The sequence below is a fragment of the Scyliorhinus torazame genome, chromosome 22 (genome assembly GCF_047496885.1).
Source record: "Scyliorhinus torazame isolate Kashiwa2021f chromosome 22, sScyTor2.1, whole genome shotgun sequence".
Taxonomy (NCBI): Eukaryota; Metazoa; Chordata; class Chondrichthyes; order Carcharhiniformes; family Scyliorhinidae; genus Scyliorhinus; species Scyliorhinus torazame.
Genome location: NC_092728.1, coordinates 76855964 through 76877495, shown reverse-complemented (window position 1 = coordinate 76877495; position 21532 = coordinate 76855964). Strand labels below are relative to the sequence as shown.

At 44.6% G+C, this 21532-nt stretch overlaps 1 protein-coding gene across 2 annotated transcripts in view; it reads right to left on the bottom strand.

The window, feature by feature from the left end:
* Positions 1-9182: 9182 nt before the first annotated feature.
* Positions 9183-21532, bottom strand: part of zbtb26 (zinc finger and BTB domain containing 26) — a 40651-nt gene continuing 28301 nt past the window's right edge. The window contains exons 2-3 of one of the 2 annotated variants that reach the window (XR_011937643.1): positions 18514-19990; positions 9183-17637 (exon numbers count right to left, since the gene is read on the bottom strand). Coding sequence is in view for 1 of the 2 variants with exons in the window: in XM_072488390.1 (XP_072344491.1) it covers positions 18605-19981 (1377 nt within the window). In the remaining variant the exon portion in view is untranslated. Of the gene's footprint in view, positions 19991-21532 lie in introns of both variants that reach the window. The other variant, XM_072488390.1, reaches the window with a different exon arrangement.

Here is a 21532-nt window from a genome sequence, read left to right as displayed (position 1 = left end):
AGGACCGACACCACTATTTTGAGTCCCCGGAGGAGGCGTGGGCCTTTGTTCAGGCCGAAAATCTGGACCCAGACTAAGGGTCGGGGATGGGGGGTCGGGGTGGAGGGATGGTTGGATTGTGTTTCGAGGGGGGTTCTTTGTTTTTTTTGGGTTGATTGGGCATTGTTTTTAATTAGATACGCCGGGCGGTCTCGGCGGGGGGGGGGGGGGGGGGGGGGGGGGGTCGGTAAACTGCTTGGGGGTTGATGGTTGGTAGGGGAGATGGGGGCCCGCGGGGGAAGAGGCCTGAGTTGGGGGTAGTGGGACCGGGCCTGGAAAGGGTGCTGCGCCAGGGGGGCGGGGATGGGCGAGTGGAAAACCCAGGCTTTTTTTTCTCCCCAAGTTTAGGGCTGAAGGGGCGGGGCCGGGAGCTGGGAAGTGCGGGCTTTTTCTCCCGTGCTGGGAGTGGAATGGACGAGATCCCGCTGGTGGACAGTGGGGGGGGGGGGGGGGAAGTTCCACACTGGGGGGGGGGGTTCGATGGAGCGGCGGGAGTGGCCGGAGTCAGCAGGAGTCAGCTGACTTATGGGAGTGCAATGGGGGGAGCAATGCAGCTAGGGGGGGGACCGGGGTGCTGCTGGAATGGCCAAGGGGGAGCTGGAGCTGGAAGAGCAGGTCGGGGCGGTGATCTGCCGCTGTGGGGAATGGGCCGTGCAGGGGGCGCAGGCACGTGGCTGGCCTAGGAAGGGATATGGCGGGGGGGGGGGGGGGGGGTGAGTAGCCCCCTGATCCGACTGATAACCTGGAATGTAAGGGGACTGAATGGGCCGGTCAAGCGGGCCCGGGTGTTCGCGCACCTGAAGGCGGATGTGGCTATGCTTCAGGAGACGCACCTGAGGGTGGTGGATCAGGTAAGGTTGAGAAAGGGGTGGGTAGGGCAGGTGTTTCATTCAGATTTGGATGCAAAAAATCGGGGGGGGGGGGGGGGGGGGTGGCGATCTTGGTGGGGAAGAGTGTCGTTCGAGGCGTCGAGCATTGTGGCACACAATGGCGGTAGGTATGTGATGGTAAGTGGCAAGCTGCAGGGGGAGCGGGTGTTGTTGGTCAATGTATATGCCCCGAATTGGGACGATGCGGGGTTCATGCGGCGTATGCTGGGCCGGATTCCGGACCTGGAGACAGGGGCCTGATAATGGGGGGGATTTCAACACGGTGCTGGATCCAACATTGGATCGCTCTAGGTCTAGGACGGGCAGGAGGCCGGCGGCGGCCAAGGTGCTGAGGGGGTTCATGGACCAGATGGGAGGGGTGGATCCTTGGAGGTTTGCGAGGCCGGGGGCCAGGGAATTTTCATTCTTCTCCCATGTTCACAAGGCCTACTCCTGGATTGACTTTTTTGTCATGAGCAGGGTGCTGATTCCGAGGGTGGAGGATACGGAGTACTCGGCGATAACCATTTCTGATCATGCTCTGCACTGGGTGGACCTCGAGTTGGGGGAGGAGAGGGACCAGCGCCCGTTGTGGCGCCTAGAGGTGGGGTTGCTGGCGGGCGAGGAGGTGAGCGGGTGGATCCGGAAGTGTATAGAGAGGTACCTGGAGGCTAATGACAATGGGAAGGTGCAAGTAGGGGTGGTCTGGGAGGCGCTGAAGGCGGTGGTCAGAGGAGAGCTGATTTCCATTAGGGCACACAAGGAGAGGGGGGAGAGGAGAGAGAGGGAGAGGTTGGTGGGGGAGATAGTGAGGGTGGATAGGAGGTACGCGGAGGTCCCGGAGGAGGGATTGCTTAGGGAGCGGCGTAGCCTCCAGGCTGAGTTTGATTTGTTGACCACCAGGAAGGCGGAGGCGCAGTGGAGGAAGGCGCAGGGGGCGGTATATGAATACGGAGAAAAGGCGAGCCAGATGCTGGCGCACCAGCTTCGGAAGCGAGAGGCAGCGAGGGAGATTGGGGGAGTTAGGGATGGAGGAGGGAGCACGGTGCGAAGTGCGGTGGGTATCAATGGGATCTTTAGGGACTTCTACGAGGAACTGTACCGGTCTGAGCCCCCACTGGAAGAAGGAGGGATGGGTCGCTTCCTGGACCGGCTGGGGTTTCCGAGGGTGGAGGAGGGGCAGGTGGCAGGGTTGGGGTGCCGGTTGGGTTGGAGGAGTTGGTCAAAGGAATAGGGAACATGCAGGCGGGGAAGGCACCGGGGCCGGACGGGTTCCCGGTAGAATTTCATAAGAAGTATGCGGACCTGCTGTTGGTAAGGACCTTTAACGAGGCAAGGGAAGAGGGGGCTCTGCCCCCAACGATGTCTAGAGCGCTGATTTCCCTGATCCTGAAGTGGGACAAGGATCCCCTACAGTGTGGGTCATACAGGCCGATCTCACTCTTAAACGTAGACGCAAAGTTGCTGGCAAAGATTTTGGCCATGAGGATAGAGGACTGTGTGCCACAGGTCATACACGAGGATCAGACGGGGTTTGTGAAAGGGAGGCAGTTGATTACTAATGTACGGAGGCTCTTGAATGTTATAATGATGCCGGCGATGGAAGGGGAGGCGGAGATAGTGGCGGCGATGGATGCGGAGAAGGCCTTTGATATGGTGGAGTGGGGGTACCTGTGGGAGGTGTTGGAAAGGTTTGGGTTCGGGGAGGGGTTCGTCAGGTGGGTGAGGCTGCTGTATGGCCCCGGTGGCGAGTGTGGCCATGAACAAAGGAGGTCAGAGTATTTCCGGCTACACCGGGCGACGAGGCAGGGGTCCCCCCTGCTCGTTCCACTGGCGATTGAACTCCAGGCCATGGCGTTGAGGGAGTCGAGGAACTGGAGGGGGCTGGTGCGGGGTGGGAAGGAGCATCGGGTGTCGCTCTATGCGGATGATTTGCTGCAACATGTGGCGGACCCGGTGGGGGGAATGCCGGAGGTGATGAGGATTCTTAGGGAGTTTGGAGATTTCTCCGGGTACAAGCTTAATATGGGGAAGAGCGAGTTGTTCGTAGTGCACCCGGGGGACCAGGAGAGGGGGATTGGTGAGCTCCCGCTAAAAAGGGCGGAGAGGAGTTTCAGGTACCTGTGGGTCCAGGTGGCTAGGAGCTGGGGGCCCTACATAAGCTTAACTTCACGAGGCTCGTGGAGCAGATGGAGGAGGAGTTTAAGAGGTGGGACGCGCTGCCACTCTCCCTGGCGGGTAGAGTGCAGTCAGTTAAAATGACGGTGCTCCCGAGGTTTTTGTTCCTGTTCCAATGCCTCCCCATCCTGGTCCCTAGGGCCTTCTTCAGGCGGGTTAACAGGAGCATTATGGGGTTTGTATGGGCGCAGAAGATCCTGGGGGTGAGAAGGGTGTTCCTGGAGTGGTGCAGGGATGGGGGGGGGTTGGCGCTGCCTAACCTCTGTGGGTATTATTGGGCCGCCAACATGGCAATGGTGCATAAGTGGGTGATGGAGGGGGATGAGGTGGCATGGAAGAGGCTGGAGATGGCGTCCTGTGTGGGCACGAGCATGGAGGCGCTGGTGACGGCGCCGCTGCCGCTTCCTCTAACGAGGTACACCACGAGCCCGGTGGTGGCAGCTACCCTAAAAATTTGGGGGCAATGGAGACATCACAGGGGGGATTGGGGGCCTCGGTGTGGTCCCCGATTCGGGGGAACCATCGGTTTGTCCTGGGGAGGATGGATGGAGGGTTTCTGAGCTGGCCCAGGGTAGGTATTAGAAGGATGGGGGACCTGTTTGTGGATGGGACGTTCGCGAGCCTGGGTGAGCTGGAGGAGGAATTTGGGCTCCCGCCCAAGATATATGCAGGTAAGGGCGTTTGTTCGGCGGCATGCGGGGTCCAGGACTGGGTGCTGTCAGGGGTGTGGGTTGGAGAGGGAAGGATCTTGGCAACGTATCAGGTGATGCAGGAGGAGGAGGAGGACGCCTCGGTGGAGGAGCTAAAGGTAAGTGGTAGGAGGAGTTGGGTGAGGAGATTGATGAGGGGATGTGGGTGGATGCCCTGGGGAGGGTGAACTCTTCCTCCTCTTGCGCGAGGCTCAGCCTCATACAGTTTAAGGTGCTGCATGGGGCTCACATGACCGAGGCAAGGATAAGCCGGTTCTTTGAGTGCGAGGACAGGTGTGCTAGGTGCAATGGGAGCCCAGCAAATCACACCCACATGTTCTGGGCCTGCCCAGCGCTGGAGGACTTTTGGAAGGGTGTAGCGAGGACGGTGTCGAGGGTGGTAGGTTCCAGGGTCAAGCCGGGCTGGGGGCTCGCAATATTTGGGGTAGCAGAGGAGCCGGGAGTGCAGGAGGCGAAAGAGGCCGGTATTCTGGCCTTTCCGTCCCTGGTAGCCCGGCGAAGGATTCTTCAGTGGAAGGATGCAAGGCCCCGAAGCGTGGAATCCTGGATCAGCGATATGGCAGGGTTTATTAAGTTGGAGAGGGTGAAATTCACCTTAAGAGGATCGGTACAAGGGTTCTTCAGGCGGTCACAACCGTTCCTAGACTTCCTGGCAGAATGTTAGAAGATGGTCAGTAGCGGCAGCAACCCTTGGGGGGGGGGGGGGGGGGGGGCATAGGGGGTCATTCGTTTTTCTTGAGTGGGTGTGTATTTTTGTCTTTGTGTTGAAGGTTGTTAATTTATTAGTTATGTATATGGGGGGGGGGTTTGTTCTTTTCTTTCTGTATTTTGTTGTTGATATTTTCTGAATATTTGAAAAAAAATTATTTTAAAAAAGTGTTTCAAGTTTGTGTGAATTGTCAGTGTTCAGCATTGAAAGTTTTTTAAAAAAGGATGTTTTTCAAATTGAGGAATTTATCGTGGCCAATCCACCTACCCTGCACATCTTTGGGTTGTGGGGATGAGACCCACGCAGACCCAGGGAGAATGTGCAAACTCCATACGGACAGTGACTTGGGGCCGTTTCGAATCGGGTCCTCGGCGCTGTGAGGCAGCAGTGCTAACCACCACGCCACCTTGCCACCCATTCAGCATTAAAAGTTGAAATTTATTTTGCCAAGTTTTTTTTCTAAGCTTCGTGCTGAAGAGGTCATATTCGACTCAAAATGTGGGGCGAAATTCTCCAGTATCGGCGCGATGTCCACCAACCAGCACCAAAAACGGCGCAAATCAGTCCGGCATCGTGCCGCCCCAAAGGTGCGGAATCCTCCACCCCTTGACCGGCCGAGTCCTAACCTTGAGGGGCTAGGTCCGAGCCGGACTGATTTCCACCCCGCCAGCTGGCGCGGAAATGACATTGCCGGGCAGCGTTAGCGGCCGCTCACGGCATCCCCGCGCATGCGCTGTGTAGGGAGTCTCTTCCGCCTCCACCATGGTGGAGACCGTGGCGAAGACGGAAGGAAAAGAGTGCCCCCATGGCACAGGCCCGCCCGCGGCTCAGTGGGCCCCGATCACAGGCCAGGCCACCGTGGGGGCACCCCCCCAGGGCCAATCACCCGCGCCTCCCCCCCAGGACCCCGGAGCCCGCCCACGCCGCCTTGTCCCGCCGGTAAGGTAGGTGGTTTAATCCACACTGGCGGGACAGGCATTCTAGCAGCGGGGCTTCGGCCCATCAGGGCCGGAGAATCGCGAGGTGGGGCCCACCAACTGGCGCGGCACGATTCCTGCCCCCGCCGAATCTCCGGTGCCGAGGAATTCGAAGACTTCCTCTTGTGGGAGAACCCAAAACGAGGGATCACTGTTTAAAATAAGGGGTTGCTCCATTTAAGACAGAGATGAGGAGAAATCTTTTCTCCCGAGCGTCATGAGTCTTTGGAACACTTTTTCAAAAGGAAGCAGAATCTTTGAATAGTGGAGCCAGATTGAAAGGTTATAGGGGGTAGGTGGGAATGAGTTGAGGTTACAATCAATCAGCCATGATCTTATTGAATGGTGGAGCAGGCTAGAGGGGCCGAGTGGCCTATTCCTGCTCCTAATATGTACTTGAAATAGTTTGTAATTTGATTATGAATGTAAGAATTGGTGAATTGCCAAAAGGCAACAATAGGCATAATTCAATGTTAGAAGAGATGCTCGAATCTGGCAGTGCCACACTAATGCTCACAACTATTGTTCAGCCTTGCTTTTCATCAATAAGGTCCAAATTCAGTGAAGTGAGACTTTTCTGCACAATTTGCAGGGATGTTTACAAATTTTCATTGAGCATCATTACTTACCTGCCCAGATGTTAAGTAACAAAAGGTGATCAATCCAAATAGCATTAAAACAAGTTACACAAATTCACGGTTTTCTACAGAAATGACAACACACAAATATTTAACAATGTAATTGGTAGTATTTTATGAAATTAAGATCAACCAACTGATTATTTTACAGGACATGCAACTCAAATTGAGCATTCAGTTTGACCTTAACACTTAAGGTTGTTCAATTCAAATTTAGTGATAAAACACATTCTACACTTATTTGATGGTTCAATGTATTTGGCAATCAATTTATTAATGCCTACTCTGGAAGGATTAAAACATTAAAGGGTAAACGTATTGGCTGAGCCACACAGACCAGAAAGTGTCAGATATTATTTCAACACTGCTGAGTTAACTAATCTCAGGCAGGGTGGCAGTTTAAGAGTTCTGCAATTAGTTGTAAAACACCTAGATAAGGATGTGTGTGGGGACATCGGGAGATCACAGGACAATGTCGTCTGCAACATATTTCACAAATAGCCTGCGCAGATCTTCTGTCCAGACTTGCACATAATTACAAATAAAGCCATTTGACCCATTTTACCTCAATCTGCACTGACACTTAAGTGCAATAGTGAAGCAACTCTCAAATAAAGTGTTAAACCACGAATCCTCTTCCTTCTTGAGAGAAAGCATAGAGTACTTTATAGCTTTTAGAAAGAAAGTGTCTGCTGGATCTCCTTCACTACCTCTCATGTGCTCCTCTTATCTGCCTGACTGGCAGGCTCCTATGTTTTCCTCTGTTGTTTAACTGTACTCTGGAGCAATTTATCCAGTAATTCCTCCTCCTCCTTTATCCGCCAGAAGCTCTAGTCAAACACCAGCTCAATGATGGGAGTCAGAGTGACTCAAGGCAGAGACATTTCTTGCAGCTGTTGTAGTCTGGGGCCGTTTCATCATGCATAGGATCCCACAGACTGTAAAAGCAACAGGTTACAAAAGACCAGAGATCACAGAAAAGGGAAAATGAAATAAGCATAGAAGAGTAATATACTTGTTTTATTTGATAATTCATCAGTTTTGAATTAAAAGATATATGGGATAGGTTTATAAGGCAACTGCGGGGCTCAGACACCATCATGCATTATGTCTTATCAATGTACCTACGCAAACACATTCAAATCTTTTGGCACCATTCATGGCATGTCAGAGGAAATATTGCTTTATAAAAATAGGAACATTAAAAATGTTTTTTTTAAATTTAGAGTACTCAATTATTTTGTTTCTCCAATTAAGCGACATTTAGCATGGCCAATCTACCTACCCTGCGTATCTTAGCATTGTGGGGGTGAGACCTACGCAGCCACGGGAGAATATGCAAACTCCAGACGGGCAGTCCTCGGCGCCATGAGGCAGTAGTGCTAACCATTGCACCGCCCTAAGATATAACATGTTAAGCACAATGTATTGTTTAGCTTATACAAGGATCTGTTCCTTTACAGCCGTTGGCCTCATTGATGTAAAAAGAAATCTTGGCAATCAACTGAAGGCCATCTATTAGGTATATCACAAGGTCAAATTAACGGGCATTGTCCATTGCTTTTGGAATGTCTCTCAACCGAGCAGGAAATCCATATTTTAGAAAAAGTGGAAGAAATTTGTGTGACTAGATGCATCTCAAAACTTTTCTATCGCAGTAATGAAGGACTTGTCATATAAGGAGCGGTTGAGGACTCTGGATCTGTACTCGATGGACTTTTTGAAGGATATGGGGGATTTCATTGAAATGTACAGAATATTGAGAGACCTAGATAAAAGTGGACGCGGAGATGATGTTTCCACTAGAACGGACTAGAACCCCAAGACATAGCCTCAGCCTGATGGGATGATCCTTTAAAACGGAGGAGGAATTTCTTCAGCCAGAGGGTGGTGAACTGTGGAACTCATTACCCCGAAGGTCAAGCCATGTGTGTCTTTTAGACAGAGATAGATAGATTCTGGATTAAGGTTCTTGATTAATAAGGGGAACAGGGAGAAGGCAGGATAATGGGGATGAGAAATATATCAGCCATGATCGAATGGCGGAGCAGACTCAATGGGCTAATGCTGCTTATGGTTTTAGTTCAATAGCGATCATATGTGAGATGCAGATTTGTGTGTGGATTCTTTCGGTGACTCCTCCGCTTCAGTTTTTAAAAATTATTTCATGGAATGTGGGTCTCACTGGCTAGGCCAGGATTTCTTACCCACATCTAATTGCCTTCTTGAACTGCTGCAGTCCATATGGTTCAAGTAGATCCACAGTGCTGTTATAAAGGGAGTGCCAGGATTTTGACCTAGTGACAGTGAAGTAACAGTGATATAGTTCCAAGTCAAGATGGTGCGTGGCTTGGAGGGGAGCTTGCCGCTGATGGTGTTCCCTTGCACCTGCTGCCCTTGTCCTTCAAGGTGGAGAGGTCATGTGTTTACAAGATGCTACTGAAAGAGCTTTGGTGAGTTACCTCCATAAGCACTACCTCTAGAAACCACCCTGCAAAACCTTGCAGACTTTTAACATCAGCTGAAGCTATTTGTTTCACTTTTGGACACTTAAATGTTTAAAATAATTACTGATTTCAGTGGAAAAATTAACAAGAATGCTGCATGATTGCAGATGAGTCATTAGAAGGGGCATTGGCTCAGATTGATGGATGCACACATGGGTTAGGAATAACCTACACCTCGTGTATAAAGCTTAGTGTTATTTACTTTGATGTTTATTTCAAGGATCAAGTAAATTACTTTAATGACAAATAATAGACAGCAAGTTCATGAATTATGGAACCCATGTGAACAAAAATGTCTGAGTCACAGCAGATACTGGGATTGTGGCATATATTGATCCATTTGTACACCACTACTTCAGCCTAACGTGCACACCTCCCCACCCACCACCACTGCACACAATTTTTTGGAACCTGCAGTGATATTACAAATGTGATATTTTTGTACAGCTATACAGTCCAGCATGCAGCACGATTGCTTCAGCTACATTAGTGTATGTCCCTGTTGCATATACGTGGGATGCTTTGTTGCACATAGTAAATAAAAGGCTCAATAACTTCATTTACAAAGCAGTTTATTTTTAAGTGAACTTGTTTTCCAGTGAATAAATCTGAATACTGCTATTGTAAAAAAAAATCCTGTCATTTGCAGTAATATTACACCACCAGGAATGTGTAAATCAGGTATTACAGAAAAAGAGGACTTTTATTTTCATCAGTGCATCTGTTAGAGTTAACTGCTAGAATAAAACAAATAGAAAAAGTTATAATTGATTTATTCACATAACATATGCAAAAAATAAAAAAATAAAATCTTTTAACATCTGTGTACACACTGTACCATAATGAAACTACATCTTGGCTTTTAAGTACTAAACGTGCCTCTTAAACACAATTTCATCAGATGTATTTTTGATTTAGAATTTGAAAAATAAAGGTTGCCAGTCATTTTTGTCCTTTTGATACTTGTTTGATGCTCTCAGCCAGATTCTGGAGCAAATCAGAGATCGGCGATCAAATTCTCTCCAGCAGACTTTGAGCCCAAATTTAAACATTGTAATGTAGTCGAGGATACGGCTGAAAACAAAATCAATGCAATTCTGCAAGAGGACACCTAGACATTTTTAAAGTAAATGTACTAATCTACTCCAGAATGACAGCAAAGACAGTTATTGACTTCAAGTACCTTGGAAATAATGGTTGAATCAAGAAAGGATCATGAGAAGTCACACATTTTAGATTATGTCTCAATCTTAAATTTATACAGCTGCAAATCCCAGTCCGGAAGGTAGCATTTTAAAAATATCAAAAACGTGTTTGCAGCACATGGTACAAGTACTAAAATCACAGCTTAGAAGAATTCTCACTACTTCTACGCAATTAGGCCAAGTGACAAATACATCACCAGGCGAACCAAAAATTAGTTGGTCAAGCCAAATAAATGAGATATCCAACTAGGCGCAATACCAGTCAAAATGCACAGTGCAACTAAGGGACATCTAAGCAAGTTGAAATACAATTAATGCATTGTCCAATGTATTAGTCAAAACTCAAGTATCCCTGGATAATATCTGAAATATTGTCCAAAGATTTGTGAACTAAGTACGAATTGTATAAATCAGAACAAAACATTATTTTGGCCAAACCAATTGAAATGTTTTTTTGAATGAAAATGAATGAAAATCGCTCGTCACAAGTAGGCTTCAAATGAAGTTACTGTGAAAAGCCCCTAGTCGCCACATTCCGGCGCCTGTTCGGGGAGGCTGTTATGGGAAACAAGAGTTTTGGATCAATATATAGCAGGATGGAAACTGTCCCATTCTCAACCCTTTTTTCCCCCCAAGAATTTTCAAATTTAGCACTGATTTAGCTAAAATAGACAACCTTTGCTGCAATCTTATAACTTTGATCCTTGTTCATAAGCTGTTTTCTATCCCCACGAACAAGGCAATGTACTTGTATCATGTACCCAGATATTTGACAATGTCACATGTCTGAGTGACAGGCAAGGGAGGGACAAGAGATGACTAATTTTCCAATATTTTCCTCCCCTGGTGCCTTAGCTGAGGAATATCACCTTAATACCTGGAGAAACTAACAGATCTAAAGATCCATCCAATCATTACGATATAGCAGCTTTTAAAAATATGCATTCGGATGTTGAAAAAGACCTTGAGATCTCCAGAAATAGGGGATACTCTGCAGATCGCTTTACCGTTGACACATAATTTTTCTTGGAACATTTTATGCATTTTTGCAAGTTAATATAAACTTTGTGCACTTTTACTGGTTATAATATGGTTAGAAACAAAATTAATTCATTCCACTGCAATCACACATATCATAATTGATGAGAACTAGGATTCCACAGCTCAGGAGAATGTTGCAACATTCTAAAGTTACAAAGGTAAAAGTACATGTATGTCACAGATACTGTCCCAAATGAGGTATATGCTAATGTGCCAGGTAACCCAAAAATCTATTTTCAGGACCAATAGTGTCAAAGGATACTGAACTAACAGTAGTGACATTGCATATAGTACTAGAAAGTTGTGGATAAACTATGAAAAACTGTACTATTTAACTGCTGGTAAAAATGAACATACAATGAACATCAGTTTAAAAACTTTTAAATAAAGTCTTATGCGAACCAGAAGAATTTTAAAAAGACCCAAAATGGCAATTCTTTACATAGTGTTTGCAATTTAATTACACAATAAAAGCAAATTGATAAACCACCCTGTTGTATGAATTGAATCTGCAAATTGCAAGCCTAAGAATTAATCAGGGCTGAAAACTTTATTGAGCGAGAAGTTATAATGGAATCTTCATTATTCACACATTCATTATTTTGGTTCCAGATCTCGCCTCATGGCACAGTCTGTTAGCACCAATCTCCTCCTTTATAACTTCATGCTCAACAAAGAATCTATATTCAGTTGGTTACTCGTAATTCCTGTGCCTACATGAAAAGTTAGGAAGTGTTAATTGACCAAAGCCCTCCCAATTGCGATGGTTGATAGAGGTCGTGCTTGCCGTACATATTGACCTTTGGCAAGTACTAAATACATTAAGCCTATAGGAAGCTGATGTACATCTGTGAAACTGATGTTTAAAAATTCCCTCAAATATGATAAATCAGGAATTCAACTAGTATTGCTGGAAACAAATTAAAGGAATCTGGGAATTGTCCAGTATGATTGGAATTATATTGCAGAGGTTGAAATTCCTTATCCAAAATGCTTGGGGCAAAGTGTGTATCGGATTTTGGAATTTTTCAGATTTCGGAATATGCTGCGCATGTGCTGTGGAACGTTGGGAACTATATATGTGTGGCACGCATTGGGAACGGCGCATCACCCAGGAGCCTTGTGGAATTTCCCATTCGTGACATCGCGTCAGCGCTCGAAAAAAAAGTGCGGATTGCAGAATTTTTCAGTTTTTGGATAAGGGATGCTCAACCTGCAAATAGTTTTCGATTGGGAGAATAGTCAGGTCATTCTATTTCCTTCCGAGCACCACATTCAACATTGTTTGTTTCTTCTCCACTCCACATCCAAGAGGGTGATCAAAGTGATATTTGCAGCTGCTCTAATCTAAAGATATGGAAGACAAGTAATGCGAAGTGACACATTGCGCCCACCCTAGTCCTACAAATGTCTCCTCACAGATGACACTGACCAAGATTAGGAATTCTACCACTGGGGAAAACTTGGAAGGAAAAGTCCACATCGTACACCACGCTGAGGACTGAAGCGGCGCATCATGCTAATATTAGCGAAACAATAAAAGACCTGTTGAGATAAAACTTCTCAAGCACGCAAATGAATCATCCCATTCACTGATTTGCTCCTCTTTCCTCTCCAGAAATTCAAAAGCTCTTTAGTTCATAAATGTTAGCTTTGCAAGGATTTATCCATAATCCCTTCAGCAGATTTATATTCAATGCCCATAAAGTAATTTGACAGGAGGAGAAGGGGGATGGGAGTGAAGATGAAGAATGTATTCTTTAACCAAATAATTTTTATAATTAACCAAATAATGCTGATAATGAAGTGATTCTAGATCTCTTTCAACTCCTTTTGGGGGGGCCTGGATTTGAATGAAAGCCTCAACAACTACTCAGAGCCTCCAAAAAAAAAAGCAGTGCTAAAAGTATTCAATCGCTTTCAGATGGGGAAAGAAAGAACAGGGAACATGCAAAACAGCTCTACTGGCCAGTACAGAAGGCCACTGATTGCATTAGTGGATACCTTCCTAATTCACTCAACTCTCTCTCTAGGATAATATAGACATAGCCTAAAAAAAGATAGAATTACACAGGGGAGAACAACCCAACAATTGCTCACCTGGGTCAAGAGTTTCTGCTTTCAGCAAAGTCAGTGATTCAGGTATAAATTGCTTGAGTTTTCAAGTGTGTTTATTTTCTCACAAGTTTCTGCTCAAATTAGTTTGCAGATGACCAAAATTTGCCATGAACCAATGCAGCATTTTGGGAAACCTTCTAATGATAAGAATATTCCACGATACATGTACCAGATTGCTTTTGATTAATTTGGAGGAGAATGGGTTTATCACAAATAATAATAATTTTTAGTCAGTGTCCAGTCCACCACTTGCAAGTAACCCCATTTTAAATAACTGAAAAATGACTAAAAATACAGAACTATTTCTTAATTTGGTGTAGTCAGTTTAAGTAAATACATTGTAAGTTTTAAGTAAATACATTATATTTAAAAGCATTTAAAATTATTAGTGTCACAAATAAAATCACTGATTTCTGAAAGCTGTGCCAAGGTCATGGAAGACATTAATACAAAGTTGAAAAACTGTATTCGTTTTTTGCTCCTCATTTTCAAGGGAGCTGGAGGGGGAAGGATAAATCAAAATTAATGTCCCAACATAGCCTGATTGAAGAGTCATGAAATTAGCATGACTATAGAGTTGGCTATTAGACACTTGAATATTAGAATCAATTAAGTACATTTCTAGGTGGGGTTAATCGAAAGCTACACAAAATACAAAGCCACAGGGCATTTGTTCCAAATTGTCCATATGGGGTTTCTCCCCCCACTTGAGCCTTGGCCCATCCTTCCTCATTTAACGCTGTATCACGGTACCCCTCTTCCCTTCTCTCCTGCTTCCCTTTAAATACACCTAAACAATTTACCACAACCATTTGCAAATTCACACAACTCTCTGGGTAATGGATTCCCTATTTGATTTCTTGGCGACTTGCATGTATTGATGGTAACCAGTTTTGTTCTTCCCAAGCAAACACATGTGTCTACTCTACTCTATGCCTTTCATACCTTTTGTAGATATAGATTTTAGTCAAGCTTTTGAAACATGGAAGCGAGCTACTCTGGCTCCGGAAAAAGAAAAACTAGCAATTTACTCACTCCCCTGCTCTTTCCACACAGCTTTGCAATTATTTTCCTCTTCAGGAGTAACTGTTCAAAAATTTAATTACTTAATTGAAGCTGCTTCCACCACCCTTTCAGCCATGCATTACTGCTTGGAGCAACGCACTGCATTAAAAAAATCTAACTTCATCCTTCCTGCCTCACTTTATCCTGGGTTCTTTAGGCAATTACTTTAAATCTATGCCTGCGGGTTATTGATCCTCCTGCCAGTGGAAACAGTTTCTCCTTGTTTACTTTATCAAGTCCTTCATTATTTTGAACACCTCTATTAAATAAACTCTCTTTAACATTCTCTGCTCACAGCTTGTCAGGTCTCTCCACATACCTTTGATGTAAAGCCATAAACTCAGGCACTCAAAACATCTAAATCAATGCGCCAATGTTCACATCTACGAACAGCAAAGAGGTGGATTAAATAGATTGGTGATCTTTTTTGGCTTTGAGATTTTCTATTTCAGTATTCATTCCTGACAGAGTACCTTACTTAATCAGCACCCCTGAAGCAAATAATCATTCTAATAAATTATTCTAATAATACAAGAGTTAATAACATAAAACAGGAGACACATTTGGGTGGCACAGTGGTTCAGAGTATGAAACTTGAACACAGTTCAAACCTCGAGCAGAGGTCTGATATCTGTGCAGAACGGGCACAAGGTCAAAGTCTTGAACATTTTGTTGTCTAGAGAATGACAACAGTAGCATACATAAAGATATTAGTACTGGCATGAACTATTGTTGTTAACATATCTTTATTCTGAACTAGAAAGAAAACTGGACATGGAGGCTTGCAAACTCCCACTATGACGGATTAAAAATGCAATGAGGCCGGAACTTAACATGTGCACGCCATGCCATAAATCTGCCAATGTTCTGAAACATAAAGCTCATTAAGTTACTTTTCCATTTGCATCGACTTGGTAGTTTCAAGACAGGATTGGAGTTACTGATGATGGCTCTTGTGAATTTTCAGGCTCATTGTCAAAGTAACCACAAATAGCCAAATACCAGAGAGTAACTGCCATCTGCAAAACAGCACCTCATAATGAAGTATCCTGCAGGACAGGAAGGGAGAACACATTGGTGAGAAACTACTCTTCCAGATTCACTGTGAAGATCCAAGACCATGGGCTTAATTTTATAACTGCCCCCATCTGGCAGAAGCCAGGTTAGGCAGTTAAAAGTAGAGAAGAACATTTACCCTTCCCTTCCTGGCAAACTTCTCCAGGCTCTCTTTAAATATGCAGATCTAGTTCCAATTCAGTCATCATTAAGACCGTATCTACTATTTTAACCAGAGCTATTTTTTTTTGGGTGGGTGGGGGGGGGGGAAGAGAGAGAGAGAGAGAGAGAGAGAGAGAGAGAGAGAGAGAGAGAGAGAGAGAGAGAGAGAGAGAGAGAGAGAGAGAGAAAAGAGAACAGTTAGTGTTAGCTTCAGGAGCAGCAGTCGATAGGTAGGTTCCAAAAATATAAAAGATTTATTTTTAAGTTTCTTTGCAAGCCTAAGAAAATACTTCTCTGGTAGACACAAGGAAAAACTGTGGTTCCCCACCCCCACCATCACGGATTCACCTCCCAGACTATTTAACTTGTGGCGGGGATCATAGGTTTCCTGGTGGACACCAACTGACTTTCCAGTTGCTTTGGTCAGTAAATCAGCAAGGAGCATTGCAGGAGGCCCACCCACTAAACTCAGCCAACCTTACTTGCTGCTGTGTCACGTGCTTTGCTGCTTTCCCACCCGGGGGTCACCGTGTGTTTCTACAAAGCACATTGTGATGCTAAATGGCCCGCATCATTACAAATGCCAAAAATAGAACACAATAATGAAAAACGTTGTGGTGAAACATCCCTCTTTGTAAAAGAGGTTTACGTTGCTATACTACTTCATAATAATTTTAAATCTTTGTTCTTGTTTTGACACAATGCGTAAGATTTCTAACCAAGCAACCCCATTAATAATTAGCATGCAATTGAATTTTCTTTGGAGTGGTTGCGGGAGGGGTGCAGAAATGGGACAAGTTTCAAAGTACTCCAATATTACTAAATTTGAATTAAATACAAGTCAAATATCCAAACTTCCAATTGAGACAGAAACAATGCAACAATTTCTCAAGTCTCAACCCAGATCAGTGTTCTGAAATTCTGTAATGCCATCATAACACCATCATTCACAGGTGTCAGGAACTTTAAGGAATGGCGTAACAAAATAAGTGCTTTGGTCTGAAATCAAATTTGTACTGTTAAACACGAGTGATGTGTTCCATCATACAAGTCAACTTGGTGGTGTGGTAAATAGAGAGGGGGAAGCCTTAGACTACAGGACAATATAGATAAAAGCAAATTACTGCAGATGCTGGAATCTGAAACCAAAGAGAAACTGCTGGAAAATCTCAGCAGGTCTGGCAGCAGCTGTAGAGAGAGAAAAGAGCTAATGTTTCGACTCCAGGTGACCCTTTGTCAGAGCTCAATATAGACGTCTGGTCAGATGGGCAGAACAGTGGCAAATGGAATTTATCCCTGAAAAGCATGAGATGATGCATTTTGTGAGGACTAACAAGGCAAAGGAAATACACAATGAGGACGCTAGGAAGTACAGAGGACCACAGGGACTTTGGGGTGCATTTCCAGAGATTCCAGAAGCACAGCAGAACAGGTAGATGGGGTGATTAAAAAGGCATATGGGATACTTGCCTTATTAGCCATGGCTTAGAATATAAGAGCAGGGGAGGTTGTGATGGAACTGTATGTAACTCTAGTTAGGCCACAGCTAGAGTACAGTGTGTAGTTCTGGTTACCACACTATAGGAAGGACGTGATTGCACTAGAAAAGGTGCAGAGGATATTGCCTGGGCGGCTGCATTTTAGCTATTAAGACACGCTGAATAGGTTGGGGTTGTTTTCCTTAGAGCAGGGAAGGCTGAGGGAGGGACCCGAGATGTACCGAATTATGAGGGATATAGATAGGGTAGATAGAAAGAAACATTTCCCCTTAGAAGAGGGGTCAATAACCAGGGGGCATAAATTTAAGGTAAGGAGCTTTGGAAGGGATTGGAGGGGAAGCTTTTTTCATCCAGAGGGTGGTGGGAATCTGGAACTCGCTGCCTGAAAGAGTGGTGGTGGTGGTGGTTTGGAAAGGGGGGGGGAGGGGGGGTGAAAGAGAGAGAAAGAGAACCCTTGCAACGTGTAAGAAACATTTAGATGAACACTTGAAACGCCTTAGCATACAAGGCTACAGACCAAGTCCTGATGGCTGGCAGTGACACAATGGGCCGAGAAACCTGTGTGTGTTGTTAAACTCTATGAATCTATGACTAACTCCCATAATATATAGCACATAATCCGGTTGTTTAATTTTCAGATACCAAGGTAAAGCAGCATATACTGTAATTCTGCTCACAGCAATGATCTAGAATAGCAATTCTTGCAACGTCAAGTTCCAATGAAAGAATTACTACTCTTGAAAAAAAAATCTAATTATAGATCTACCATTTTAGATCTATGCCGAAAAAAACAGCAACTACAAATTCTTGCCTACCTTTAGTCAGTCTTAGTCTTCCAAAATTGCATATTCTACAGCTACATATCTGGAGACAGGAAGACAGGATCAGATGGACTGAAGAACAGTGCCCTGACCATTTGAGAATAGATTTTAAAATTATGGTATAATTTCAGAAAAATAAATCGGAAGAAGTTAAAAACAGAGCAATGTGCTTTGAGCTGTTTAAAATAATAAAGGGTTTTGGTAGGGTAGGTTCAAAGAACTATTTTCTTTGGCGAGGGAATCCAGTGCAGGCGGCAGGGGAGGCTTTAGTTAGGAAGCATCTTTCTCGCAACAAAGCAATGTGAAAGTCTGGAACCCCACCCCATCCCTAAAGACTGGACCATTTGAAATGTTCAAGACTAAAACCAATAGACTTTTGTTCAGTAAGGACATCAAAGGATATGGAACAAAAGGATGTGGAACAAAATCGAAAGTGGAGTTGAGGTACAAATTAGCCACAATCTGATTTAATGTTGGAACAGGCTCAAGGGCTGAATAGCCAACTCTTATTCCTATTTCAACAAAGTCATAAGGCAAAGTTTCATAATTTAAGTGTTAGCCCTGGATAATTAGTTAACTAACCAGGTGAACTCTACTGTCCACACACATAGAGTTAATGTGCCTTATTTTAAACAGTTCTATATGAAAGAGAACATATGCCACCTGTCCAACCATGAAAGCCAAGTGGCCCACTGGAACGCACACAATTCTTTTTAAAGTACTGAACTGCATCTTTCAAGTGACAGACATTCTATCAAACATCGATTAAAACAATTGTTAGCTTATAATGCTCTATTTCATCAGCTAGAAGAGAGAGAAACCTACAGAACATTTCTTCACAGTGCAGAGCTGTGTGTGTTTACTAACCCACTGATGAGATACCTTTAGTATGTTGATTTGGTGCAAAGTTTTTACCAACCTTCCTAAAAAGTGTTTACATTTACTGCGTGGCCAACAGATTTCAGTCGACATTCTCAGAAGATATTAGATCAAAAACAGCACTACTGCAGTCATTCAATAGTATCTACTTCCAGAGTAATTTCTTGTATGCTTCCTTCGGTGACATTATCTACACATTTCTTCCCATGCTGTTCTTTGAGGTGCCGCCTGAGTGCAGGCTTATGTGCAAAGCCCACATCACAGTAGTTACACTTGTGTGGTCTGTCACCACTATGGAGATTCAGGTGGTCCTGCAGAGAACATTTCTGAGTGAATGTCTTCCCGCAAATTGTGCACTGATAGGGTTTGATTCCGGTGTGGACTCGGATATGCCGTGTCAGATTGCTTTTTTGCGTGAAAATCTTCCCACAGCGCAGGCACAGGAAAAGTTTGTGTGTTTTCAAGTGACTGATGAAGTTTTCGAGGTGCTGAAAGATTTTCCCACATTTACTGCAATGGTGGGGCTTCTGAAGCCATTTGTCCTGCATTTTAAAATGGTTGGTGTACATGGTTTTATTTGCAAACAGTTTTGTGCCTCTGTTGTGTTTGAACAAAAACCCACCTGCCGCTGCCATTTCCTCATTTGGAAAACTACTCAAACCTTGTAACTCAAACTCATTGGCTGCCAGCATGAAACTTGTACCATTGACAACTTCCGACAATCTAGGTGGATCAGCTACAAAATTCTGTAAACAACTATCTACCACTTTGTTGCTTCTAGAATCAACAGTTGAATTGACAAGAGAATGCTGTGATTCTGGAGAATTTGCAATGGCTCTTTCCACACTATTACTGAAATTATTTGAGAGGTGGCTCAAGCTGTCACCATTCTCACTCTCCTGAATATCACTAGTCAGCGATTCCACCTTAACAATACGAATGTTGCTATCCTCGGAGTCAGTATCACATTCAGAGACATCTCTAGTTTGCGTAAGATCTTCCATTTTGCTCTTTTCAGAATCAGGTGGAGAGCTTTCCAGTGGCCTTTCTGAACTTTCAGGAAACGTAGTTGAAGTGCTGCTTTCACCTATGTTGTGCGCTTGGTCTTCAGACAACAATTTTGGCTCAATATATTTAGAAAGGGCCTGCGTGCACCTCTCCACAATGTGGCCCATTTGAAGGTAGCTTGCAGCAGTTAAGTAGTTTACCAATTCCTTCACAGGGAACTCCAGGATACCAGTGTAGCAGGACAACAGTATTTGCTCTCCAACCTCTGAACTCTGGAGAAGTGAAATTCTGACATCCTTTGAATCGTTCAACAAAAACTGGTCCCTCAAGAAGGGAGAGCATGCTGCAAAAATGATTTTATGCCCCAGAAAGGCCACATTGTTGATTCGAATCGTGACATCACAGAATCGTTTCTGCTGCCTCAAGAAATTCATTTTCTGCAACATGGAATCTCCATAGCTTGAAAACTTAAAACAGAGCACGTCAGGGGTTGGAGCCATGTTTCCAATCTAGAGAAAACAGAAAGAAAATTAGCAACCTGCTATTAAAAAAACAAAGTTAAAAATCAGGGCTAGATTAATCAGTTTGAACCCCAGTTTAGGAAAAGAGCAAATAATCAAGGCAAAGTTTTTGTCTTTGTGGCCACATAGATGCATCCATCCCATGGAACTTTTGTGGCCCAAAATTTAAAATACATGTTCTTGTTAATTTGGATCTATTTAAAGCTACCGATACATCATTCCTAAATCCAAATGTCTGGTATCATATCTGTATGATAGGAATCATTTAAACAACATCAATTAAAAGTCCTTTCCAAACTTTCAGACTGAGCCAATGGATGGGAAATATTAATGACAAATGGAACATTATCTGGACTTTAAAGGCTGGATTATCAGGACTTGGCCAACACACATGACTCACTCCCACAGCGAGGATAGCTCAGATTGTGATTAATGGGCGACACAGAGCTTTATCAGATATAGAAACACCATTCATCAGATGAGATGTTAAACAAAGGCCTACGTTGCTAGTTTTCATGGTTCAGGCAGACATTAAAATAAGATAAAAATAGGAAAAATCTCCCAATATCTGTGGTTTACATTTCTCCACAGAAAATACCACCACAAAAAACAGATGAACTGGTCTTATGGATTTTTACGGAAGTGTGCGGTGTACAAAATGTCAACCACATTTGTCTTTGCAGAAGTTACTTTTTTAAAAAAATAAGCGTTTTATTGAGGTATTTATGGTTTTACAACATCAGCAAAATAAACAATGTATATGAATTTATAAACATAGTGCAAAAGTGGTCTTCCTCCCTTACAGGTCCCAACTTTACTAACCCCCTACTCTAAACTAAGCTAACCCCCGCCCTTCTGCTGATGGTTAATATTCTGCAAAGAAGTCGACGAACGGCTGCCCCCTCTGGGCGAACCCCAACACTGACCCTCTCAAGGCGAACTTGATTTTCTCCAAGCAGAGAAAGCTAGCCATGTCCGCTAGCCAGGTCTCCGACTTCGGGGGCTGAGTCCCTCCAAGCTAATAATATCTGTCTCCGGCAGATAATATCATAGTGGGCCGGATCTCTAATAACGATGAGTCCGAATACAGGAGGGAGATAGAGAATCTGGTGGAGTGGTGTAGCGACAACAATCTCTCCCTCAATGCCAGCAAAAACTAAAGAGCTGGTAATTGACTTCAGGAAGCAAAGTACTGTACACACCCCTGTCAGCATCAACGGGGCCAAGGTGGAGATGGTTAGCAGTTTCAAATTCCTAGGGGTGCACATCTCCAAAAATCTGACCTGGTCCGCCCACGTCGACGCTACCACCAAGAAAGCACATCAGCGCCTATACTTCCTCAGGAAACTAAGGAAATTCGGCATGTCCACATTGACTCCTACCAATTTTTACAGATACACCATAGAAAGCATCCTATCAGGCTGCATCACAGCCTGGTATGGCAACTGCTCAGCCCAGGACCGCAAGAAACTTCAGAGAGTCGTGAACACCGCCCAGTCCATCACACAAACCTGCCTCCCATCCATTGAC